This window comes from Malaclemys terrapin, chromosome 5 (genome assembly GCF_027887155.1).
Source record: "Malaclemys terrapin pileata isolate rMalTer1 chromosome 5, rMalTer1.hap1, whole genome shotgun sequence".
Classification (NCBI taxonomy): domain Eukaryota; kingdom Metazoa; phylum Chordata; order Testudines; family Emydidae; genus Malaclemys; species Malaclemys terrapin.
The window spans coordinates 109328733-109355624 of NC_071509.1; the positions used below are offsets into that span (position 1 = coordinate 109328733).

The 26892-nt window shown below is 43.1% G+C and overlaps 1 protein-coding gene across 6 annotated transcripts in view; it reads right to left on the reverse strand.

Annotated features, from left to right (window-relative positions):
* The window catches only part of EMCN (endomucin), a 112059-nt gene that overhangs the window by 18840 nt on the left and 66327 nt on the right, over nt 1-26892 (reverse strand). For all 6 annotated transcript variants that reach the window (XM_054029980.1, XM_054029978.1, XM_054029977.1 and 3 more), the window contains 5 exons: nt 14281-14310; nt 8804-8857; nt 6735-6830; nt 4887-4911; nt 3949-4010 (listed from right to left, as the gene is read on the reverse strand). In XM_054029980.1, coding sequence (XP_053885955.1) covers nt 3949-4010; nt 4887-4911; nt 6735-6830; nt 8804-8857; nt 14281-14310 — 267 coding nt within the window. The remainder of the gene's footprint in view (nt 1-3948; nt 4011-4886; nt 4912-6734; nt 6831-8803; nt 8858-14280; nt 14311-26892) is intronic.

Sequence of the window (26892 nt, forward strand, 5' to 3'; positions counted from 1 at the left end):
TGAATTTTGGGACAAAGTTAAGTGCATTTCCCAGGAAATCTCTAGGGGGAGGTGTGCATAAAGGTATCACCTTCAATTATGCAAAAACTCAGCCTTTGGAAACTACACCCTGAGGAGGGCACCTTTGTCTGCTGATTACCTGTTCCTGGTATCTAAAGGTCAAAAGCCCAAGCTTTACAAAGGGGTGACTCTCAGATTCATGGAGGTGATTGTTCTGAGCCAGCAGCTATTATGAACTTTTAACCACAGGAAAACCCCTTGGTGGAATTCAAAAGACGGATCACTTGCCAGAGCCCTTTTTGGAGTTGAGGGGTGATCTCTGGTAAACCTATTAGCATGTGTGTAAGTTCTTTTATTGTGTTTTAATATGTTTTCTCTGTGATGCTCTCACATGAATTTACATGCTTAGAAAGAACTGTGTGGTAACCTATAACTGTGGACAATTACACTGTTTATAGCCTCTGAGGAGAAAGCAAAATGCAGACACAGGCCATTTAGGCAGCCTGGTAAAACACTCCTTCACCAGGGAGAAAGATGTGGGTCTCTTCCCAAGAGAGTTGATGGCTGAGGAGCTGGGAGCATAAACGTGGGTGCCACTGCTGGATCACGGAGGGGGAATGCAGGTGCACTGCGACAGTTTACATTGCTCCAGAATAACTTTTTCACAATGTAATTGTTTTTAGTATACTCACTAAATTAGTCTGACACTCCATATGTTTCTGTGTATTTATGCTATTATGAAATGACTATCTTTGGGCCCAAATCTGCAACCTAGCTGCTGCACCCTCCCCTCAAAATCCTATGTGATCTTCTGGGGCCTGATTCAAGTGAGTAAATCTTTCTTACATGAATAGATACCTTGAGGTGTTAGGACTTGTGTGAGTAAGGAATATTTTCATCACGTTTTTAATATGAATGGACCCTTTTTCATATTTTTTTAAAATTTAATTTAATTTAATTAAATGATTTTAGGAAACTTAGAAGAAAAATGGCCTTTATACCTGTGGATATGTGTTTAATTTCAGCATTTATTAAAATGTAGAATTTCATCAGTAAAAGAGTTAGGTGTATTAAATATGAATAGCATTAACCAGGGGGGAAATTCATGTTCCCTAAGTGGTTATGACTCATATCTTCCAAATATAGCAAACATACAGTATACCTCAGTAAAAGAGAATATTAAGCATTCTCTCCACAGAAGGAGTTCAGATAGCCAACCTATGATCTAGAAGCTGATTAAAAAGACCTCAGGCCCCATCTTGTAAAACATGGGCACCTGATTCTCTTCTCATTTAACTGATTCAAAACAGGAGTAACTCACTGAAATCAATGGAGTTACTCACTGAAATCAATGGAGTTACTCCAGTGTTAAAATTGGTGAGAGGGAAGAATCAGGCCCTGTAGGTGTCCAAGAAATCTAGTAACTACCAGAAGCTTTATGCAGTTTTTTTAAAGAAATACTGCAATTTTACAAACACAAACACACACACACACACTCCTCCAACCCACTTAAAATACACCTCTGATCTCAGTTTCCAAATACACCTCTACCCTGATATAATGCTGTCCTCGGGAACCAAAAAATCTTACCGCGTTATAGGTGAAACCACGTTATATCGAACTTGCTTTGATTCGCCGGAGCACGCAGCCCCGCCCCACCCGGAGCGCTGCTTTACCACGTTATATCCTAATTCGCGTTATATTGCGGTAGAGGTGTAATACATTTTTAAAAATCCAAGCAAACCCCGGAATTCAATTTTGTGTTTTCTAAGACCTGGATTCCATTTGTCTTGCAACACCAGGCCAGGGTCAGTTAGAGAGTGAAGGAATGTGGCTCTGCATCCAACCTAGGATAAATGGGTACTGCTCCAGCCAGGCGAAGCATTTGGAGCCTGATCTTTTTGACTGCAACAGCTTCCAAGGCAGGCCAACGGGAGCGGCGGGATTTGCAATGCAGCCAATAGACCACAGACTGTACCACTCCTTACTGCTATATGTGTGAGGTGGTTTGAGTTAGCTATCAGGTCCCAGAAGATCACATAGGATTTTGAGGGGAGGGTGCAGCAGCTATGTAGCAGCCCCTTGAAACTGCCACTGGGGGGGAAGCAGCCAGCCAGGACCCATTAAAGACTCCAGGAAGAGGAAGAAGAAGGGTGGAGACTTGAGGAACTCTTTCCCTGCAGATTTGTGATGGCGAGTGCCTACAGCTGTAGTGGGGAAGGGCCTATGTAGGTCAGGAAGGGTCCTGTATTGGGATGGGGAGGGAGTGAAATCTCAAATATCATGAGGACAGTTGTTCTCATGAGAGGTTTTGCTTTTTTGGTGCAGTAACTGGGATTCAGATTAGCATGGTCTGAGTCTTGATCTAAACATCACTATCTCAGTCCTTCTGCATTTCACAACATTTTCTTGCAGCTCCTAGTTCCACCTCCAGTTCCCCCTCCAGTTCTGTAGGGACATTATTTTATTATGCTTAAAACGAGGAAGGTTTAATTCCTTTCACAAACATTATATATATCCTCTGTTTCCTCCTTCAGATTTTATGATGTAAATAATTTACAATAAACAACATCAAGTTAGTGCATGACAGAGTAAATTGTAATGTAAATCTGTAATGAGGGCAGTATTTTGTAACAAAAGAGACTGCTGAGTGATAGAAGCAGAGCTGGGTGAATACTGCAAAAAATAATTGCACACATTAATTCAAACCAAAAGCAGGAATTTTGGAGACAGTATTTGCAACTCCTTTTATTTGCTTTCTGCAAATACTCATAATCAGGCAAGTTTTGTTCACAAAAATATCTGCATAATGGGTCACACATGATTACACTCCTGGAAACGTTTCCTGGGTCATCTTAAAAGCCAAGGTCTTTGCGGGGATGGGAGTCATACAAGATAGAAACATAGCTGACTGTACATAACTTGAACAGTAGATTATAAACAGCAAATACTAGAAGTACGTTAGCAAGTAGTTTGCAAGCAACCATTTGCTGAAGAATTGTGAATAATGAACAATTTTGGAAATAATGAACGAAGTCTGTTCACAGATCATTTGCTAACAGAAGAACGGGATTATTTGTCAAATATGTTGTTAATGGTTCACCCTGCTTTACGTAAGAATGCAAGTCCCCCACATAAATAAATAAATAAATAGATAGATAAAATAAAGAAGTGTTCTTGTGAAGTCACAAGAATCAATTATCCAGACTTACTACGTTTCCTTGATTTGGGCTCTTATCGATGACTGGTGTTTAAAGGGACAACAAAAACTTAAAAAATCATGTTTTAAAAATTGAATTTGAACAAATTTTGAAAAAAACATTTATTTTCACTATAATGTTTGGGTCTGATCCAAAGCCTATTGAAGAGACTCCCATTGACTTCAATGGGCTTTAGATCAGACCTTTTACATCCATTTGGCATTTCTCTCAGCTGGGACAATGAGAATCAGTGAAGTCAGCTTCTCAATGCCGCAATGCTTAGGCTGCAAATATTGCAGACCACCGTTTATTGAGTGGGACAGCTGCTCTGCAACCCGTTGTCCTTGAGTACTTGCATTTTAGGTCCTTATTCCATATGTAGCGTCCTGACAGCGTGAAAGTACTTCTGTCTACACTATTGGGTCAGTTGGAGTTCTACTCAGGAAAACTGGCTATTCCAGGGGAATACTGAACTTGCTCCTAGTATGGAGCAAATTCATAATACTAAATGTCATTATGATTGTTTCTAGGTTTGGGCTATAAACATAGCTTTAATCTCCTCAGACAAGAGTAATTTCCCCCCAACTTTCATTAAAGACAGAGTCTGCATTTACTTCAAGTCAGTATTTGGCTGCTACTAAGGAATCATGTTGTGATTTTTTAGGGGGCGGGGGCAGTGTAAAAATCAATTGACATCCAAACTCTTCTTCTCCCCGGCCAATTTGGTCAAAGAAAAGCATCCACTTACCAGTCTCAGGAGAAGCTGTCTTTACAGAAAGAAGTTTGACACCCTCTTTATCTGTTGTGGCTCTGTTTTAGTTGGGAGATATTTGAACAGACAATTAGCATCAGAGTTCTGCATATTTGTCAGTGCAGAAAGTACTAAGGGTATGATCCTGTAACAGGATCCATCCTGGTGGAGTCTGCCATGTTGGGAACCCCCACTGACTTCAGTAGGGCTTTGCATGGGTACAAAGGTCTTCTTGCATCACTCTGATTGTAGGGCCTAAACCAACATTTCTCAAAGTGGGTGTGCAGAGGAGAGGGCTAATGGGAGAAGCTGCTGTGGGACGAGAGAAGCTTCCTTTTCTGCTCCTAATACACCTGGCCACAGAAGCAGCTCAAGCATACAGGGCTACAGGTACAAGAAGCAGCTCGCCAGCCAAGCTTTGGGTTTCTTCACTCAAAACACAGTTCGGCTTCATGGATACATGTCTCGGCCCCACTGAGTCAGCAACGGACCCTCCAGCCATCCCGAGAAGCATGTAGTCTGATGGATCTGTCTCAATTTTACTCTGTGGCAACACGTGTACAGCTCATCATGCTAATGCAGTCTAATTGAATTGAAGTGAATTAGTGAGTTAGGGAATGGGGAGGAGAGCAAAAGAAAAAAAAAGAAATACAAAAATAAAAAATAAAAAACAATAAAAGAGAAACCAGAGAAAAAAGAAGGGAGATGGGAAAGAAAAGGAGAGAAAGAGGAAACGGACAATAAAAAACAAAGAGGCACAACTGTGCCCTGAGAGACATACTCTCAAAATGGCGTTTCCCCCTTTTGGGTATTTTTATGGGTGTTAACAGTTTATTATATTTCAGTGGAGAAAATTAAGAACATGGAGAAATTGCTGTCTTCATAAGAGCCACGTGACTAGACTTAAAGGAATGCAGGGGCATAGTTTAACTTACTGTTCAGTTCCATTCTCTTGTCCCTCTAGAAGAAGAAACAAATTTATGTTATTCTGATTGCCTAGATGTGGGCTAAATAACAGGCTCAAAACCAGCCATGACTAGCATAAGCCTATTTTGAGATTTTGTAGCTCTGCATCAAATATTAATAAAATAATAAATAAACAGGAATAACAACTTGTACTTATCATGCAGGATCAACATGATTTGTAAAGGTGGACAAGTATAATTATCATAATTTTTACAGAAACTCAGGAACAAGGATTAAATGACTCACAAAAGGTCACACAACAAGACCATGAAGCTAAAAGGAACTGCTGCATGGTTTTTCCTGTATAGATTGTCCAAGTTACAATCAGTGCCCATCACAGAATAATCCCAGTTTTCATGGGTTTGTTCCAGATCTTGCAAGCTTAATTTTCCAGCCTGTCCCCACATACCAAGGACAGTTAGAGGCCTGAACTTTTTGTTTGGGGCTTCTCATGCATCAGTGTTTTCACACTGATCCTAATTTCATGGCATTGGATCAACACATAACATCAGAGTACAATGTGATGACAGTATCATCATGGTGTGATTTGAGACACAAAAGTTTTCCCTTCCTTTACATATCTGTAATACTCCAAAGTTACCATGTTGCAGTCTCTAGCCTTCTAGACAAGAAGTGGACACCCCCAAATAATGAATTATGCATGCTATGTATTCCACATTCTTTATTCTTGTCCTGTGGGTAGGTGGTTGGGTGGGGGTTAGATTAGATATATTTCTACAGCACCGGTTTTAAGAGTGTGGATGTTTAGTGAGCTAGAGCTAGGCAAATACTTCAAAAGATATCCACAAATATTCATTACAATTTTAAAATGAATTTGCTTTGATTGAGTTTGTATTTGCAGGGGGAAAGCCAGAGAAATTTTCTCCACCTAAAATCTTCACTTCTTGGCAATGAAGATTCAGTAATTTTCCAGGCAAGGAATCATTTCCCTTCTATGTTTTTGCGGTTTGCATTGTCATTTGCAAAAGTTATTACAACATGCTATTTACCTTGGCCTGTAGCTTCAAGGCCTTGTTATGACTTCACATTTCCAGCCCCCAGGAATTTCACAGCTAAATCGCTGCACAGAGCTCCCAGCTCTTGCCAGCTTGAAAGCAGAGAGACCACATTATGGATTCAAATTTGTGTCTCCTACTTAGTAACGCACTGCATTTGCCTCTAGCCCACTAAGCTCACTCCCCAATACGTTTGGCAAAATTGATGTAGTAAAGTTATTTCCCCCTGTGAGCCTCAATATTTTATGGGCAATACTGGAAAAGGTGGCAGACTGCTCTGTCCAAATCGCTGCTTATTGACAAAAATACTGCTTTCCCTGGGATTTTATGTGGACAAGGAAAAATATAAACATGGGATCGCTCCAAAAAAAGGAAAAATTAATTTTTTTCCTTGCGTTTTGAACAGAGCTAAAATGAACACAGCTGATTTTAACAACAAATGCAACTTATTTTGCCCCTTGCTTTTCCAAGCAATTTCTCTCTGCAGACTAGAGTCATTGACAGTGTCAGCACAGCTGTTTGTTAGGTAACTGCTAAAGAAGAGAAAGCATTAAACATATTGGATTTGTGTTCTCTACAAGAGGTGTTGTTTCCTCCCCTACATATACCCCATAGTAATCTTAATAAAGAAGTGTTAATTCCTTTTTTGACTAAATATTTTAAAACCAGCACAGTTATTTATCCGAATACAATAAAATTTGTATGCTAGGTCAGATTTTAATACAAACATTTGCAGTATTACTTTCATAATGAATAATATATCGAAGCCTTCCTGGCTGCAGAAAAATGTAGAACAAATACCTGTGGTTGTCCTCCGGCACATTCTGATCAAAGCCACCAGAATGAACACAGAAAGGGTTATTACTATCAAGGCAATCACAACTGGCAAAATAATACCTGCAAAAAGTGGAGAAAATTATTTTACCAACCACATTCCACTGGCATAACTTTAAACATATATAAATATCAAACAAATTCATGTGTTCTCTTAGCCCCTCCACCATCAGTACAGCTGAAGCTATTAATTTCTCTTGAAGCTTGTTACATTTGTTACTCCTCATGCATTCACTAGGTGTCAGGCTTGCAGCCTTTTTGAAAACCAGGGCTTTAGGCAACAAAGGAAGATTTAGTGGCTTCCTCCCCCATCCCTCATCATTCTGGAATCTCTGTCTTAAATATCAGACTCCTAACAATACAGAGTGTGTTCTCATGCACATGTCTTTAGGCCATTAAGATTATAATTTCTCCCCACATGGGAATACTCTAATCGTGATAAAAATACAAAATGTTCACCTTGAGAGTTAATAGCCCCAATATACATTTTCAGCACCCATGTTCCAGGAACAATTAAAAAAAAAAATCATGTACTGCAAAACAAGGCAGATTTGAAATTCAGTGACTAAAGTGATTATTTCTTTTTTAATATGGTAATCACAGAAAGGCATGTAGGAGTTACACAATTTAGTAACATTCTGCACAATACCTATGACCAGAGATACAAAAAGAAGGATTTCTTTTAAAAATGAGGCAGTTTGTCTCCTTTTATTATTTCCCACCATCTGTTGTTTCCTGTCAGGTGTTTCCCAGCCAAGTAGTAAGAACATGTACAAGGAAAGATTTATGTAATAAGAGACACTTTCTGGAAAATGGCCCAGTTTCTCTCTAATTATAATTTTTCATGGCTCCATCCTTCAGGTTTGAGTTTAACAGACTAGCCTGGTGGCCTAAAGGAGGGTTCTTTGCCCTGCAACATGGGAGATTCCCAGACATACACTAGCACTCCCCAAGCTGATAGAGCACTGCATCAATTCAACAGCAACCTTCTCTCACTGTCTAAACAGTGGTATTGTCTGGATTCTGGGAAACCTAGCTTTATTTCCCAGAACACCGCCAGCTCTCTCCAGGCTAAGAGTGATGAAGAAGCAATAGGTTCAGACTCTGGGGAAGAGCAGTGGGGGGATACTTTGCATTATTCAATAGCAGTCTTTCTGACAGGCGAAGCACTAGCAGAGATACTACTTGGATCCAAAGGAAGAGCTGATCTAGTTAAAAAAAAATGGTGGCCACTTAGAAGGGCCTCCATGGTACGCGGATAAAATGGGAAGTAGCATCTTCATGGCTCCACCAAGGATGGAGTTGATCCTTTCCAAAAAGTTTCTTGAGGTGATTTAAAATATAGCTATATCTGCACTGGAGCTAAGTTTAGATCTTAGAGAAAACTGAATGTGTATATAGCTGAGCAAATATTAGAAAGGGTATTAGAAAGCAGACCTGCAATAACACTTCCCCACAAGATGTACACATGTTTTATCATATACAAGAAAGGGAGTAGCACCCTCAGACCAACTGCTTGAAGAAGTTTGGAGACTAGAACCTAGGACTGCACACATTTACCCTGTGCCTTGACTGGCTCTCTCAGTGCCAAATTAAAGGTTTGTGAAAGGTAAGCAATTTAGTCCTGCATTTCCCCAGATCATCACTCAGTGGAGTGACTGAGTTGAAGTTTTTCACTCATGTCCCATTGCCCTCAGTCCCTGGGAATAATTGCACTGCTTTGAGTTGAGAGTAGTGTTAGCTCAGTGCTCGTTAAGCCCTGCTTCTCTAAGAGTAAAGCCTTATAACAGAGACAGTTCAATCAGTTTCGTAATGGGGTCCATGATCCAGGAAGGACTGAGATAAGGCTTCTTGTTTATAATTATAAATAATTAATGGAGATATCCCATCTCCTAGAACTGGAAGGGACCTTGAAAGGTCATCGAGTCCAGCCCCCGACCTTCATTAGCAGGACCATTGCTGTTCACTCACCTAAAACCAAACAGTTTTTACCAGCAAATTCAAAAGACAGAGATTGAAGAAACATATGTACTCACCGGAATACTGGTCATTATCCGCTTGTTTGTCATTGCTACCGGGACTGCCATGACCTATTGGCAAAGAAACTAATTATCTCTCAGGTTAATTCAGACCTTGTTTTGTAATAGCACCCTCCTCTTTAATTTTATGCAACCAGCTCCTTCCCTCCCTCGCCACCACTGACATATGTGTTCTAAAGAACAGAGAAGGTATCATTTGGGCTGACAAATTGCTTTGGTGACCTGGGCTCTTCAATGGGGAGTTGGGGGGGAATCTGCTGTGGGTTAGGAGAAAATACTCATCAGGAATGTGCACTGTGTCCTGTGAATGTAGCATAGCATCCAGCCCTGGGACCATCTGTGTGCTCTCTCTCTCTCTCACACACACACATACACACACACACACACTCTGAGTGTGCACTCCATACTGTTTTCAATGGTAGGAAGTTCCAGTACTGTTCAGTGTTTCAGTACAGATATTTCCTGCCATGCAAAAAATAAATAAATAAAATTGTGGGTGAAGATTAGACATGCATCGAAAAGAGCAATGACGATAAGTCTGACTAAAAAAATCCAGAGGCAGAAACCAATAATAAATGAAAGAACACAACAGGCTGAAACTTCAGAACTTTAACCACTTTCTTGCAAGTCAAGTGTTTTCGTGGGAGATGAATGCTCTCTCTGCTGTGTTTATAGACAGAAATGGTTGGTTAGTTTAATCAGCACTAGGAGTTCTCTAGGGATTTTCCAGGATCTGTTTTCTAAGCACTGTTTTCTACCTTTGGGCACTAATCTGAATCTGAGTCAGGTATCAATTACCCAAGTAGTTTATTACCTCACTGCAGAAAGGTTAAAGAAAAACGAAATCACTGAATTTGAAAGAAAAAGCAAACACCTGTGCTTCCATGCTTACATTTCACTGCACACACGACTACATTTAAAAAAAAAAAAGAAGTCTGAGTCACACAAGATGTGGTATTGTGCACCTAGAACTGCATGTGCAATTACTGCAACTGAGCATACAAACTGGGCAAATGGTCTGTGTAAACAAAGTGTTAGGTGCCTAACAATAATAAAACAATAGTAAGGCATAGTATTTACAAACAGATATAATATAAGAAATAGCTCTCCTACAATGGAGTAAAAAAAAAAGAGAAAGGTGGATTCAAGAGAGCTAATAGTACATAGAGTCATAGAGCTGAAGGCCAGAAAGGACCAATAGATCGACTCATCTGTATATCACAGGCCACCAACATCACCCTCACACTAAACCCAATAACTAAAAGTAGACCAAGGTATTACACAGCCCACAGGAGACTAGCCTATTATGTGCCACAGGCAGAGTATATAGTAGTGTTATGTATAGTACATAGTATAGTTATTACTTTTTTATTTATGTTATGGTAGCCCCTAGAGGCTCAAGATGGAATCCCACTGTACCACAGACTGCGCACGCACAACACACACACACACACACACATACACACACACACGACAGTCCCCATCCGAAAGTGCTTATAATCTAAATAGAGTGAGAAAAAGGAAAGCCCCATTTTACAGATGGAAATTGAGGCACACACAGAGATTAAGTCACTTTCCCAAGGTCGGAGGAAATCTGTGGCAGAGCCAGAAATTGAACTCAAAGCTCCTGCGGCCCAGTCCAGTGCCTTAAACTCTAGACTATCATTTTCTTATATCGGTACTGTAAATATGTAGGGATAGCATATAATTGTAGTAACAAACTGAGCGTGAGACCCAGCTAAGCCTTAGAGCATGGGCTGTCCCCTGCTGTACTAATTTCGAACTCAAGGCCAATCTTGAGGGAAGCTTCAGTTTTTAATTTATTCTTCTTACTTTGCCCATAACCCTGTGTTTATAACATACCGACAGGGCCGGCTCCAGGCACCAGCCCACCAAGCTTGTGCTTGGGGCGGCACCTGGAGGGGGGTGGCGTGGTGCTCCGGCTCCGGCCGTCGCGGAGAGTGGGGCCACGGCCGGGGCTTGCCGCCCTCCCCCCGGCGCTCTGGCCGCCGGGGAGAGCGGAGCCGCGGCGGGCTCACCACCTTCCCCCCGGTGCTCTGGCCGCTGGGGACAGCGGAGCCCCGGGCGGGCTCGCCGCCCTCCCCGTGGCGCTCTGGCCGCCGGGGACAGCGGAGCCGCGGCGGGCTCGCTGCCCGCCGCCCTCCCCTCGGCGCTCTGGCCGCCGGGGAGAGAGGAGCCCCGACCGGGGCTTGCCGCCCTCCCCCGGGGGCTCCGGCCGCCCTCTCCTGCCGCGCTGTGTGTGGGGGGGGGAACGCGGCTGGATGCTTTTTTGCCTGGGGTGGCAAAAAAGCCAGAGCCGGCCCTGCATACCGATCTGCTCAACTATAAAATAATACCTTGCCTACAGCTGAAGAGGAGGAGAAGGAGCAGGATTGCTTCTCTACAGGCTTGCTGGATATTACAGGTTTGTTGCATTTTCCAGATAACTAGAAACAACAGGTATTCACGGGAATGTTTATCATGCAACATGTCTGGTTGGAAGCAACTAGACTGGGAGTCATGAGATCTGGATTTTATTCCCAGCTCTGCTACATATTGGCTGTGCGACCTTGGAAAAGTCACTTCATCTCGCTGTTTCCCTTCCTATCCTATTTTTGCCTTGTCTAGGATTTTAAGATCTTTCTGGCAGGGATTATTGCTTACTATTCATAGAATCATAGCATCATAGAATATCAGGGTTGGAAGGGACCTCAGGAGGTCATCTAGTCCAACCCCCTGCTCAAAGCAGGACAAATTTCCAACTAAATCATCCCAGCCAGGGCTTTGTCAAGCCTGACCTTAAAAACCTCTAAGGAAGGAGATTCCACCACCTCCCTAGGTAACCCATTAAGTGCTTCACCACCATCCTAGTGAAAAAGTTTTTCCTAATATCCAACCTAAACCTCCCCAACTGCAACTTGAGACCATTACTCCTTGTTCTGTCATCTGCTACCACTAAGAACAGCCTAGATCCATCCTCTTTGGAACCCCCTTTCAGGTAGTTGAAAGCAGCTATCAAATCCCCCCTCATTCTTCTCTTCTGCAGCCTAACAATCCCAGTTCCCTCAGACTCTCCTCATAAGTCATGTGCTCCAGACCCCTAATCATTTTTGTTGCCCTCCGCTTGACTCTTTCCAATTTTTCCACATCCTTCTTGTAGTGTGGGGCCCCAAACTGGACACAGTACTCCAGATGAAGCCTCACCAATGTCGAATAGAGGGGAACGATCACGTCCCTCAATCTGGTGGCAATGCCCCTACTTATACAGCCCAAAATGCCGTTAGCCTTCTTGGCAACAAGGGCACACTGTTGACTCATATCCAGCTTCTCATCCACTGTAACCCGTAGGTCCTTTTCTGCAGAACTGCTTCCTAGCCATTCGGTCCCTAGTCTGTAACAGTGCATGGGATTCTTCTGTACTAAGTGCAGGACTCTGCACTTGTCCTTGTTGAACCTCAGGTTTCTTTTGACCCAATCCTCTAATTTGTCTAGGTCCCTCTGTATCCTATCCCTACCCTCCAGTGTATCTATCACTCCTCCCAGTTTGTGTCATCTCCAAACTTGCTGAGAGTGCAGTCCACGCCATCCTCCAGATCATTAATGAAGATATTGAACAAAACCGGCCCCAGGACCGACCCCTGGGGCACTCCACTTGAAACCGGCCAACTAGACATGGAGCCATTGATCACTACCAGTTGAGCCCGACGATCTAGCCAGCTTTCTATCCACCTTATAGTCCATTCATCCATCCCATACTTCTTTAACTCGGTGGCAAGAATACTGTGGGAGACCGTATCAAAAGCTTTGCTAAAGTTAAGGAATAACACATCCACTGCTTTCCCCTCATCCACAGATCCAGTTATCTCCTCATAGAAGGCAATTAGGGTAGTCAGGCATGACTTGCCCTTGGTGAATCCATGCTGACTGTTCCTGATCACTTTCCTCTAATCTAAGTGCTTCAGAATTGATTCCTTGAGGACCTGCTCCATGATTTTTCCAGGGACTGAGGTGAGGCTGACTGGCCTGTAGTTCCCCGGATCCTCCTCCTTCCCCTTTTTAAAGATGGGCACTACATTATTGGTACAGTGCTTAGCACAACGGGGCCCTGATTTTGATTGGCATCTTTAAATGCTATAATAAATATAATATAATATAATATAATATAATATAATTATAATATAGATAATCATCGTCCAACGCCCTTATCTCTGCAAAGTACAAGTTACCTCTTCTGGGGTGTCTGTCTGCTGGGAAGTGAAAATGCGGGAATGGAATTCATAAGCCATCATAAAGACCCTGAGATAATTCTAATAACTTTCATAATTCAGTGCTATCTCTTCAGATTTCTCAGAGGAATATTATCAAAACATTCATTACATTACCTGTACTTGCTATAGCAAGAATTAGGCAAGCAAACAGAAAGCACAAATTCAACTGAACATGGATACTGTTTAAATCCAGTAACAGAAACAAATTAAACAGAAAGGCTTGTCACAATAAACGTGGTCCCCAGAACTCGGCATGCGTGTTCAACTCTAGCAGGTGAGAAGCTAAGGATTTTAATTCATTCTTGTGTTTTTTTCTAGCTCACTTCATTAAATGATGCATAGAAACACCCACTTATGTGACTGACTGACTGAAGAATAAACCATTTACAGGAACCAGTAGGATAAATCACATGGCATTTTTTATATATGAGACTCTCAATGAAAACTGCAACAGTTAAAAGGAATCTCTATTAAAAAGATAAAATGGGTAAAGGAATACAAACTGGTACTCAGTTACCAGTTTTATTAGCTAAAATTCTCCCCCACACCAGGCCCACCCACCTATACTCCCCATCCTGAATGTGAATTCGGAAGATGTTTAACAAACAGAAAATGATCTATGCAAGTCTTGGAGTATAGGGAGAGGGTTAGTCCTCCTGGTTACAGGAGGGGAAGTTCTAGAAAGAGCTGGAAGAGACAAAAGAACAGAGTACAGAAGAGCCTGCTCTCTGATAACTCCAAAGAGCGGTCGAAAGGACAATACCAGCTGAGCGACTGGCACAGAAAACCATTGCCCCCTGAGATCTGCCAGTACTTGCTAATTAAAAGAAAAGTGATACAAGAATTAACAGTGACTATAATAAGCATCTTAGAATATCTTGGCAAATATTTTATTCTTGTATCGATTTTCCACTGCAACCTAATCTCTCTTTAGCCTTTTTAGATAGCTTTAATTTTGTGCCTGTACCCTGTATGTTTTCAGTGTCTCCTGCTGTAATATTATGTTCAGTTGAATTATCAGGAGAAGCTATTTCTTAAAGCAACAAATATATGTCTCCTCTCCATTTTAGTGCTATACTTCGAACTCATTCTCTCTCCCTGGAGCTTCCTTTATATGTATGCTTCCTCTGTCATTCGGTTCTCCCCTCCCTGCATTCAATTCCCTTTAATGAACGTGTAAGGACTAGGTCCTTTTCTCACTCTTACTTGGTGTTAATGTTGATGTCCAGTGGGAGCCTATAAAAAAGACAAAAAGAACACTATGGTTAGCAGTTGCTTTAAGATTAGGGGCACTGTACTGTGCACATACTTGGAGGAAACTGCTTGCATGCCTTAGAAACTATTAAACCCCAAAAGCTGGTGTTGCTTTAAAGAATTTGAAACTTACTTTGTTTGAAAAAGTTTTGCATTTAAAAACTCTTTGTTATATGATGGAGGAACAGGTTTTAAATTTAATGCCCGTCCCAGCTGCAGTGAACATTTTTCACTAAGGGTGGTAAAGCTTTTTTGCATGATGGTTAGAAAGCTACAACTGGAAAGATACTAAATCAGTAGGACTTATCCATGAGGAGCTAGATAGCCACTTATTCAGTGAATGGCATGGGCGTGAGCTACAAAGTAATTGGAGTAGGCTCTCCCAGTATTGCATTGCTATTTGTGCAGCATCATGGGTCCACATCACCATGATCACTGCAGTAACACAAAGCAGTGCCGAGATGTAAGGCTTGGCTACTTTGTGACTCTCTTCGATTCTGTTCAATATGATAGCTTCTCTCTTCTTTCAAGGCTCAGCAAAGGGAGCTCTGGTCAGACCAATGGATTCTACAAAGAATTCATGTGGGGCCCAGAAGATACATGGGGGTAGGTAAGATTTCCCCAAGGATGAAATTCACCCTATGCAGAGGCCAGCACCAGGCCTATTTTGAGGATTTAAGTAGTACATAGGCTTTGGGTTCACCTATAGTACAGGGTGTGAATTTCAACCTCTTGTTTTAAGAGAGTTTAGATCCTTAGTGCAAAGTTGTTCAGAATACACGGAGGTTACTTATTGTTAGAATTACCCTGTTACAACCTGTCTTTCAGGTTAAGTCTGTATTGCAACAGAATACACTGGAGCAGTAGCAAAAAAGGGGAAGCAAAAAATAAAAGCATGTACATTTGAAAAAGAACAGTATCTAAATATCAGAGGGGTAGCCATTACATGCATCTTACGAAGTGGGTATTCACCCACGAAAGCTTATGCTCCAATACATCTGTTAGTCTATAAGTTGCCACACGATTCTTAGTATCTAAATAAAAAACAAATAGCCCCCACCTTCACTTTTGTCCCCCACTTCTTCCTCTATGTTTCTGCTACCTACAATCTGCGTAGTGAAACTTTTAGAAATACCAGTACTTGCCCCTCCTGGGCCCAGCGACTCTGCTTTCTAGCCATGTTATGAACCAGCACGGTATGGAGCTGCTGAGGGCTTTCAGTCTGCTCTGTTCCTCAGAAGATTTAGCCCTCAGACTTGTTTTTAGAAGATAATATTAGGCACTGTGAACAATGCAGTTTTTTTAAAAAAAGAAAACAGTTCTAATTGCTTAATCTTAGCCTAAGAGCAAGAGTAGTAAGAGTTTAATCATTATGTTCTCAGTGATGTAAGAGCTCCTGTCCACCTCTGACCATCTCATGTGACCATATTGCTATAACCCTTGTTCTTCCTTGCCCCATCCTCTCTATAACTGCCAACTGACTCCTAGCTGGTGTGACAATAACAAATCTACTATGCTTATGGGACTGGGTGGGGATGGAAGTGACCTTGCACAGCATCAGCAGGATCAGAGAAGTGTAAAGCCACTGGTGCTATGTGCCGTTTGTCTGTAGCCACGGGCCTATTTGCTGCAACTAATATATTCCTAAAAAGTTCTGAGACTACAACTTGAGTACGTGCCTTTCAGTAGATAGCTGGCATTTAACTAGCAAACATCTTAAGTGTTTTCAGTGCCTCATTGTGACAGGTAACGAGTTACTTCAGACCCTCAAGTGTCACAAACCCTTTAAAAAATGAATATTCATTAATTATCTTAGTGATTTTGGCTAGTAGTCTGCAGAGCAGCAGGAGTAATGTGCATCATTAATGAAGAAGAAATGGACCTTAAAATGCATCATGCATAATGCTTACTAACCTATTACTGTCAGATGCAACATTTACTCCAGTAATTGTGCGGTACAGTAATTCCTATTCTTGTTAGAACGCTGCTGTGCCATGTCTAGACTAGAACATCTTTGGAAAATAAGAATGCTAATGAATATTTCAGATTTGGAGCCACAGATTGTCATCACACCCAACCGTGGTCTTTATGACACACTGTTAAACCCTCTCACATGTGCATTCTGCAAGTCAATGGGAGTTGGGCACCAAACTCTTCTTTGAAACTCTCCCCTTTTATATACTGGCAGTGGAATGCTGACCCTTTAGTGTGACACAGGCTTCCCCAACATGGGCTAGCTGACTGTGACTGTTTCTATCTGGTGTGCACCTCGTTGTTATCATCCTTGTCTTGGTGGTCTCCAAACTGGCTTATTGAAAGGGGGCTACCTTTAACAAATATTCAGAAGCTACAGCTGGTGCAGGATGTGAGGCTTGATAAATTAGTGGTGTGAAAAACAACAACCAGTCCTCACTTACAGACAGCCCCCCAACCTGAAGCTAATACTCACCAGCAACTACACACCACACAACAGAAACACTAACCCAGGAACCAGTCCCTGTAACAAACCGCCTTGTCAACTCTGTCTGCATATCTATTCAAGGGACACCATCATAGGACCGAACCACATCAGCCACACCATCAGGGGCTCATTCACCTGCACATCTACCAATGTGATAAATGCCATCATGTGCCAGCAATGCCCCTCTGCCATGTACATTGGCCAAACCGGACAGTTTCAACACAAAAGAATAAATGGACACAAATAAGACATCAAGAATTGTAACATTCAAAAACCAGTAGGAGAACACTTCAATCCCCCTGGACACTCAATAACAGACTTAAAAGTGGCAATTCTTCAACAAAAAAACTTCAGAAACAGACTTCAACGAGAAATGGCAGAACTGGAATTAATTTGCAAACAGGACACCATTAAATTAGGCCTGAACTGGGAGTGGATGGGTCACTACAAAAAGTAATTTTCCCTTTGCTGATACTCACCCTTCTTGTCAACTGTTGGAAATGGGCAACGTCCAACTTGATTGCATTGGCCTCGTTAGCATTACAAAAGTAATTTTCCCTCTCTTGATATTCACCCCTTCTTGTCAACTGTTGAGAATGGGCCACTTCCACCTTAATTGAATTGACCTTGTTAGCACTGACCCCCTCACTCCCACCCCCACTTGATAAGGCAACTCTCATCTTTTCATGTGCTGTAATATTTATATTATTTACTGTATTTTTCACTCCATGTATCTGATGAAGTGGGTTTTAGCCCACGAAAGCTTATGCCCAAATAAATTTGTTAGTCTCTAAAGTGCCACAAGGACTCCTTAACAACCAGATAGCAGCTGTTCTCCAAAGCTTTTAGAATCTTCTAGTTTGCACCTGGGTGCAATTCAAGGTGTTAAATTTTGATCATGAAAGTCCTACATGAGTTTGCCTGGCTTCCTTAGAATCTGCCTCTTTCCTCATGTGCTACCCTGGCAGTTGAGAGGAGCTAGGATGTTTTTGCTAACAGCCTCTAACTAGGATTGTTTGGGGTTCAAAGGCAGGGCTCTGGTGAGCTCCGAGCTCTGGAATTCTCTTCCTCCAATTGTCTGACAGAACCAGCCAATATTGTGTTTAGTGAAAGGCCTGTCTATTTTTGTAGGGCTTTTTTGTTGCAGGATGATAGTGGGGACTGCAGTTCTCTGATTTTATTTTGGGGGAATCTGTAAGGAGAGGTAGACTACAACTCTGCAAGAGAGACTGGCACGTGCTCGGCACTCCAGCTCTTCTGGATGGTGAAGCAGCCCAAATGCTGCTTGAGGGAAAGCTGCCATAATTCGGAGCAGCCCTCTGGCTACTCTAATTGATACCAGGGGCTAAATCAGCCCCTGGAGCAGACCAGAATCCTGGAGGTGTGTAAAGTCACTTTTGTCCATGTGCTGGCCCTCTGCATAATGGTGAATTACTCCAATTGTAATCTTGAACAGTTCACTCATCCTCTGGTGTTCTACACTGCCCCTCTATAAAATTAAGATATTACTTACCATACAAGCAGTGTGAGATTTATTTACCTAATGTCTAAACACTACCTAAGTGCTATTGGTTACGAACATTAGTATTAGTAGCCAGAATATGCTCCCTAAAACATAGAATGACTGCTGTTGTGTGTTTGTCTCTACATCACAAATGTAGTATGAAGGAATCATATGGGAAGAGTGGGATCAAAATAAACATACAGATCTTTTAAACCCTACTTTAAAAGAACATTACTAAAGTTGCAAAGCCAAGCACATAGGAGTCAGGAAATACAACCTTAATTTGGCCTCCTTGTACATATGCAGTTTTTGTGTGTAATTTCCTAGGTTTTTAAAAAAGCAACTTGAAAAAAAGAGAAATCCCATCATGTGGCCTCATCTTGACACCCACAGGGTTCAGCAGAAAGGTTGGAACCTTGAGATCCATCACAAAGATCTCTGCTGCATGCTGCCTGGGCACCAGCTCTATCTATTTAGCTTAACACAGAGATGGACGGTTAAGGGGTGACTTGATTCAGGGCCGCCCAGAGGATTCAGGGGGTCTTCGGTGGCATTTCAGTGGCGAGGGACCCTTCATTCACTCCGCGTCTTCGGCAGCACTGAAGGGCCCCCCGCTGCCAAAATGCCGCCGAAGTCCCGGACTGCCGCTGGGCCAGGTCTCGCGGGCATTTCGGCAGCAGGGGGCCCTTCAGTCGCTCCACATCTTCAGCAGCACTGAAGGGCCCCCTGCCACCAAAGACCCGGATCGCCACCGGGCCAGGGCTCACGGGGCCCCTGCGGGTCCCGGGGCCTGGGGCAAATTGCCCCACTTGCCGTCCCCTCTGGGCAGCCCTGACTTGATTACAGTCTGGTAAGTATCTACCTGGGAAACAAATATTTAACAATGGGCTCTTTACCAGAGAAAGGTATAACATGATCTAATGGCTGAAAGTTGAAACTAGACAAATTCAGACTGGAAGACGTGTTTTTTTTTTTTTAAAATGAGCTTAATTAACCATTGGAACAACTTATCAACGGCCGTGGTGGATTCTCCTTCACTGGCAATTTTTAAATCGAGATCAGATGTTTTTCTAAAAGACACACTCTCGGAATTATTTTGGGGGAAGTTCTTTGATCTGTGCTATGTGGGAGGTCAGACTAGATAATCACAATGGTCCCTTCTGGCTTTGGAATCTATGAATAACGCACACTGCTGTTCTGACAGATCTCTGGTCACTTTAGAGACAGTCAGTGAAGGCCATTAGAGGACTCTCAAACTATTTAAAGCACTTTAGCAGCCCATCTTATCTGGGGATTACAAAAGTCACCTAACTTATGACCATTATTAAAGCTGCACAAGTATGAAGTATTTTTTCCAGATGTGATCTGCATTCTACCAAAATAGAAAAAAGAAAATAGAGACTAATGAAGAGAAGCGGGGGGGAAAGGATTGGGATCTGGGACCCCTACCCTCTCTCTTTTCCTTCCATCTCAAGTATCCAGTCAAACAACTGGCCTGTTTGTTCTGGAGGTGGCTCAGCAGTGGTATATAAACCCACATGTTCAGGCGGCCAACACAGTAAATGTTTTCAGTTTGTATTCTCTAAATATCCAGCCAACAGATAGGTGTTTGGAGGTGGGTCATGAACAGCTGTTTTACAGAAAGAGAGATGGGAAGAAAGGCAGGAGTAACAGATTCTGTAGTTGTTCTGTCTGTTCCTAGTCAACCTCATCCCTTAGGGCTGAAAGTTAGAGGGGCAGATGCTCTGTATAAATAATCTGGGAAGACTTCCAGATTCATCATTGAAAAGTGAAGTGGACAACATTGGCTGCACTAAATCCTTGTTGGGTGGTGAGCAAAACAATTTTTTTGGCACAACTGACCACAGTTTGGTTTGAAAATACCTGACTCAATCAATTCAGAGATGGTTAGAAGATTGACAGATGGTGAAAGAGACCAATAACTAACCTCCGTCCATTGTATTCTCAAAGGTCCTCTACCTAAATAGCCTCAATAGCCTGTAGTTTACTTCTTCAATTTTGGAGGGCAGCCACATGAGACTGATACACAAGCAAAACAAATGCTTAAAATACAAACCTGGCAGATTTCTCAGCGGGGATTATTGCAATATAAATCAGAGTAGAACAGAGAGTCTTATAAATTCCTCATTGGACTGACCATACTTTTCTGTCTAGATCTATCATTATGTAAAACAAAACTTTGCCACATTTGACATGTCCCAATCTCCTCAATTGATTGTCACATGCATCTTGTTGCTCAGAAGCTGCAGCCACTGCAGTAGCATTAAGATAAAGACTCTGGTCAGAGTTTCTATATAGTTGTTTGCTTGTGTACATGAAGGATCAAACCCTTGTGGCCTCACTCGCATGAGCTGTCCTGTTGGCTTTAGGGAGATTATTCCTGTGATTTAAGTGAGTGGGATTTGGTCTGATCTGTACAATGAAGATACCCATAGTTGTAGGGGGTCAATTCATTTGACTATAGCTTAAATCAGCCTATAGTAGGGATCACTTAATCCTAACATCCTGCTTGGCAGATCTACCCTCATATTGCCTTAACCTATGGAGTCCATGAATCCTTCATGAACCATCTCATGCATCCTTTGTTGTTTAAATCAAAAAATAAAATGGCACACTATCTGGTTTTGCTCATATTCAACTGGATTCTAATCCACCCCATAAATATCCTTCATCTGCTTAAAAGCAGAAGAATAAATAGCAGTGTTTGCTCATTTGCTCAGCTGGAGCCATCTCAGAATGTACCATTTGTCTATTAGTATGTATATTATGAGGAAGGGTTAAAGTAAGGTGAATGTGTGGAAGTGGGGGCAAGAATGCAGCTTGCTCTCTTTTGTTAAAAGCCGCTGGGAGCTCCCCTGCCTCTTGCTGGCTTGGGTAAGCAGAACTATCACAGAGCCCTCATCCTCCTGGGTTGGCTGTTTCAATCTACTTTAGTCATTACATTACAGTATTATTGGTCTCTGATATTCCTTGAAGTTTTTATATAGGCTCCCCCACTCATTTCAGCTGCTTTCCAACTCTCTCAGATGCGCCTCCCACAAAGTTATGAGCTTTCTGGGAGAGCTAGCTGGAAGCCATGAAGAAAATGTAGTTTCTGCAAAAATACTTTCAATGGGAAAATTTCAAGTTTGCAGAAATTTGTTCCATGTCCTGTTGGGAAAAATCAAAACAACAAATATTTTGTTTCAAGTTGAGTAAAGCTAAATCAAACTATTTTGGTTGGTCAGACCAAATCTTAATATTTTATTTTGGATCAATTTGATATTATGTTTGTCCACCTGAACTGCCCATTCTCCTGGGTTGGACTACATTGCCCATGATGCATTGCAGTCTCCCATTCGCTTGAACTGCAACAGTACATTATGGAGATGTAGTCCAACCAGAGAGTCTGGCCCCATTGGAGAATGGGGGCCTGAAGCCTTATATCACTGGAAATGGAGACCCTCAGCTTCTCAATGAGATAAACAGCATTTGTTTTAGCACTAGATGGGCACTAGATTATTAACTGTCAATTCACATAATTGTTAAAAGAACAGGAGTACTTGTGGCACCTTAGAGACTAACAAATTTATTTGAGCATAAGCTTTCGTGGGCTACGGCCCACTTCTTCAGCTGCATAGAATGGAATATATATTGAGGAGATATATATACACATACAGAGAGCATGAAAAGGTGGGAGTTGTCTTACCAACTCTGAGAGGCCAATTAAGTAAGAGAAAAAAAACTTTTTAAGTGATAATCAAGCTAGCCCAGTACAGACAGTTTGATAAGAAGTGTGAGAATACTTACATGGGGCGTAAACTGAAACCCGCTGAAATGAATGAAGACTCCCAGGGATTTCAATGGACCTTGGATAAGGTCCTTTAAAAATGACCAAAAACATCCTTGCTAAAAGGTTGATGATTATACATTTTCTTTTAGTGACCACGTAAATATTTCATTGTATAGAAACATTGGACAAGATGAAGTACTGTGTGTTTACTCCAGTTTTATACCCGTGTATAGCAGAGTCACACTGGAATAAGACAGGAATAATGCAGTGGTGAATGAAGTTCATCGTGTTTAATCTAATCACATCAAAGAGCTACAATGGGCTCATAACTTAGTTTCATGCTCAGTTGATGCATCTCTCTCAACAGATATACTTGATAGGGCTCCAACCAGAGAATAAGCCATTTATGGGAGAGCTCAAAGGTGTTAGCTACTCTTCCTGGCAAATACTACCACTCCTCCATCTCTAGCCAAAGTTCAAGATTTCATCCATATTTTGTTTCAATTTGAAAATCCAGTGTCACTTTCCAGTTTTCATTATCAGTTTGCCATCATTTTTAATAAAGTTTTATCAGCCGCTCAAAGGATAGGACTTTCCCATTTCCAAGGAAAGAGAGCAAATGGTGGCTCTTACATCTTACTCTGCAGTAGGTACTATGGAAAGCTAGCAACACTCATCTCCAAAGCTACAGTTAAACAACTTTTAGCAGATCAGTTCCTAGCATCCATCTATGTGGTGATCCATCTGCTTTGAACAGATGCTGAAGGGTTGCTGAGATCTGAAACATATGCATCTGTGTTAAGCTGGAGCTCACATCAGCTGTTATATTTCTTGGAGAATCTAGTCTGAGTTAGAACCATTTTCTGCTGGAAGTGTATAAGGCTAGGTAATAGTGTCTGCTCGCCTCTAAGGGTATGTCTACACTACGAAATTAGGTTGAATTTATAGAAGCCGGTTTTATAGAAATCGTTTTTATACAGTCGATTGTGTGTGTGTCCACATAAAATGCTCTAAGTGCATTAAGTCGGCGGACCGCGTCCACAGTACCGAGGATAGCGTCTACTTCTGGAGCGTTGCACTGTGGGTAGCTAGCCATAGTTCCTGCAGTCTCCGCCACCCATTGGAAGCAGCGGCAGCAAACAGGGTGGCTAACAGGGGAGTTTGAGAGGGAGTTCTCATTGGAGGAGAAGGTACCTGTATTTGCATCTGTCCTTGTTGTTCTTGTGTGTTCTCGTGTGTTTGTTTGTAGGGGCCGGCAGGGGCTGGGTGCTGGGAAGGACGCCGAGCCCTGAGTAGGGGGCGGGGCCTGGCTGATTAAGGGGCCCATAAACGCGGCCGCCCAGCCAGGCAGCGGTACAGCTGCGAGCAGCGGCAGCAAACAGGGTGGCTAACAGGGGAGTTTGAGAGGGAGTTTGCAGGGGGAGGTAAGGGGGGAGGCAGGAGGGCGCGGTGTGTTCTGTGCTCCATTCCCCCAGGTGTCGTGGGCAGAGACCGCAGCAGCCATGAGCCAAGCAGCAGCAGCAGACAGAATGCAGATGGCGACATGTGGGAGCTGTGGTATGTATATAGTCCTAGCAGGAGACCTGGAACAAAGGTATGTGTGTATGAAGTGTCGCCTGATAGTGTTACTGGAGGAAAAGATTAAGGGGCTGCAGATGCAGGTAGATACCCTGGTGGAGTTTAGGCGGGGGTTTGAGCAGCTGATGGAGGAAAGGCAAGGGGGGGCTGAAGGAGAATGCCCTGTGGCGGAGGTAGAGGCAGAGGTAGAGGACGGTGAGAGGGGAATGGAGGGGGGAGAACATGGGAGGTGGAAGCATGTGACTGTGAGAAGTAGGCCAAGGAAAAGAAGGGCCAGTGAGGGGGGAATAGAACTCAGGAATAGGTTCGAGTGTTTGGATAGCGAGGTGGAGGGGCAGCAGGTGGCGACTGAAGGTGGAAGGGTGAGAAAGAAGAGAAGAGCAGCTAGTCCAAGAGAGAGAGGGGAGGAGTTGATGGAGACAGCACCAATTCTGGGCCCCGGGAGGATTCAGGAAGGCATAAGGGGGAGCATAAGGGAAGATAGGAACAGGCACAGGTCAGGACTAGAGGGATCGGAGACTAGATTACTAGATCGCACTATTGCCAGGCGGCGGCAGGTGTATGTGATTGGAGACTCTTTACTGAGGAGATTGGACAGGCCTGTGACCAGGGCGGACCCAGAGAACAGAAGGGTGTGCTGTCTCCCGGGCGCAAAGATACGCGATGTGGACCTGCGGTTGAAAAGGATCCTAAAAGGAGCAGGTAAGAACCCCTTGATAATCCTTCATGTGGGAACGAATGACACGGCTAGGTTCTCGTTAGAGAGGATCAGGGGAGATTATGCCAGGCTGGGGAAGACGCTCAAGGAGATAGAGGCTCAGATTATCTTTAGTGGGATTCTGCCCATTCCGAGGGAAGGGCAGCAAAGGGCTGATAGGATTGTGAGAATAAATAGTTGGCTAAGGGAGTGGTGCTATAAGGAGGGCTTTGGGATGTATGGCCACTGGGAGGCTTTCGGGGACAGACACCTGTTCTCGAGGGATGGGCTTCACCTGAGTAGGGAAGGAAATAGACTTCTGGGAGGGAGGCTGGCTCATCTAATCAAAAGAGCTTTAAACTAGGAAGTTTGGGGAGACGGTTGGGAGATGCACAGTTAATCTCCACGCCAGATTCCAGTATGGAAAAGGTGAGGAGACATAGCCGGGGAGATGAGATTGGACATAGGAAGGACAGGGGGGACGGACACAAGGAGGCCCGCAACATATAGTGCTGCTAATGGGAGACGGGCTAAACGACATACATTAGGGTGTTTATACACCAGTGCCAGAAGCCTAGGTAACAAAATGGAGGAATTGGAGCTCTTGGTCCAGGAACTGAAACCGGATATCGTAGGAATAACGGAAACGTGGTGGAATGGCAGTCACGACTGGAACACAGGTATGGAGGGGTATGCGCTGTTTAGGAAAGACCGGAACAAGGGTAAAGGTGGGGGGGTGGCCTTGTATGTCAATAGTGAAATAAACTGTAAAGAAATAATAGTGGATGGATTAGATAACACAGAGTCTGTCTGGGCAATACTCACACTGGGTAATAGGACTACTAGAGCCTCTCCGGGGATAGTGCTTGGAGTGTGCTATAGACCGCCGGGATCGACCCAGGATATGGATAAGGAACTATTTAATGTGTTTAGAGAAGTAATTACTAACAGAAACTGTGTAATTATGGGGGACTTTAACTTCCCGGATATAGATTGGGGAACAAACGCTAGTAGCAATAACAGGGCTCAGATGTTCCTAGAAGTGCTTGCTGATCAATTCCTCCATCAAGTGGTAACTGAACCGACGAGGGGGGAGGCCATTTTAGATTTGATTCTAGCAAGTAGTGAGGACCTTGTTGAGGAAGTGGTAGTAGGGGACAATTTGGGCTCCAGTGATCATGAGCTAATTCGGTTTAAAATACATGGAAGGAGTAACAGAATTAAATCAAAGACTAGGGTTTATAATTTTAAAAAGGCCAATTTTAACAAACTAAGGGGACTGGTAAGGGAAGTGGATTGGGCAAACGTATTAATGGATTTAAAAGCAGAAGAAGCCTGGGATTACTTTAAGTTAAAGATGCATGAGCTGTCGGAGGCCTGTATTCCAAAAAAGGGAAAAAGATTACTAAGCAAGAGATTTAGACCGAGCTGGATGAGCGACCGACTCAAAGGGGCGATTAGGAAAAAACAGAAAGCGTTTAAAGAGTGGAAGAGGGGAGGGATCAGTAAGGAAATGTACCTAAGTGAAGTCAGAGAATGTAGAGATAGAGTGAGAAAGGCCAAAGGCCGTGTAGAGTTGGACCTAGCGAGGGGAATTAAAAGCAATAGTAAGAGGTTTTACAGCCACATAAATAGGAAGAAAGCAAAGAAAGAAGAAGTGGGACCGCTGAAGTCTATTGCCGGAGAGGAGATTAAAGACAATCTAGGCATGGCGCAATATCTTAATGAATATTTTGCATCGGTGTTTAATGAGGCCAATGAAGGTATTAGGGATACTAGCACCACTATAGAGGGGCACTCGGGATGGGGGATTAATAAATAAATAATAAATTAATGGAGATATCCCATCTCCTAGAACTGGAAGGGACCTTGAAAGGTCATCAAGTCCAGCCCCCTGCCTTCACTAGCAGGACCAAGTACTGATTTTGCCCCAGATCCCTAAGTGGCCCCCTCAAGGATTGAACTCACAACCCTGGGTATAGCAGGCCAATGCTCAAACCACTGAGCTATCCCTCCCCCCAGCAGGAGGGTCTCTGCCGATTGAAGTCACTAAAAACAGGATTGGGGACTTCAACAGCAGAGTCCAGGGAAGGGGTAGGGACGGTTTTATGGCCTGCAGCATGCAGGGGGTCAGACCAGATGATCATAATGGTCCCTTCTGACCTTAAAGTCTATGAGTCTATGAATTCTGGGTTGAGATCCCAATGCCTGATGAGGCAAAAACAGTGTCGCAGGGGATTCTGGGTACATGTCATCAGCCCCCCCCGCCCTCCGTGAGAGCAACGGCAGACAATCGTTTCGAGCCTTTTTTCCTGGGTTACCTTTGCAGACGACATACCACAGCAAGCATGGAGGCCGCTCAGTTCAGCACAGCTCAGCGTCACCATATGTCATCTGGGTGCCGGCAGATGTGGGACTGCATTGCTATACATCAGCAGCTCCTTGCCTTTTGGCAGTAGATGGTGTATTACGATTGGTATCCATCATCGTCGTACTCCTCAGTGAGTTCGGTCAGAGGCGCTTGGGCAGAC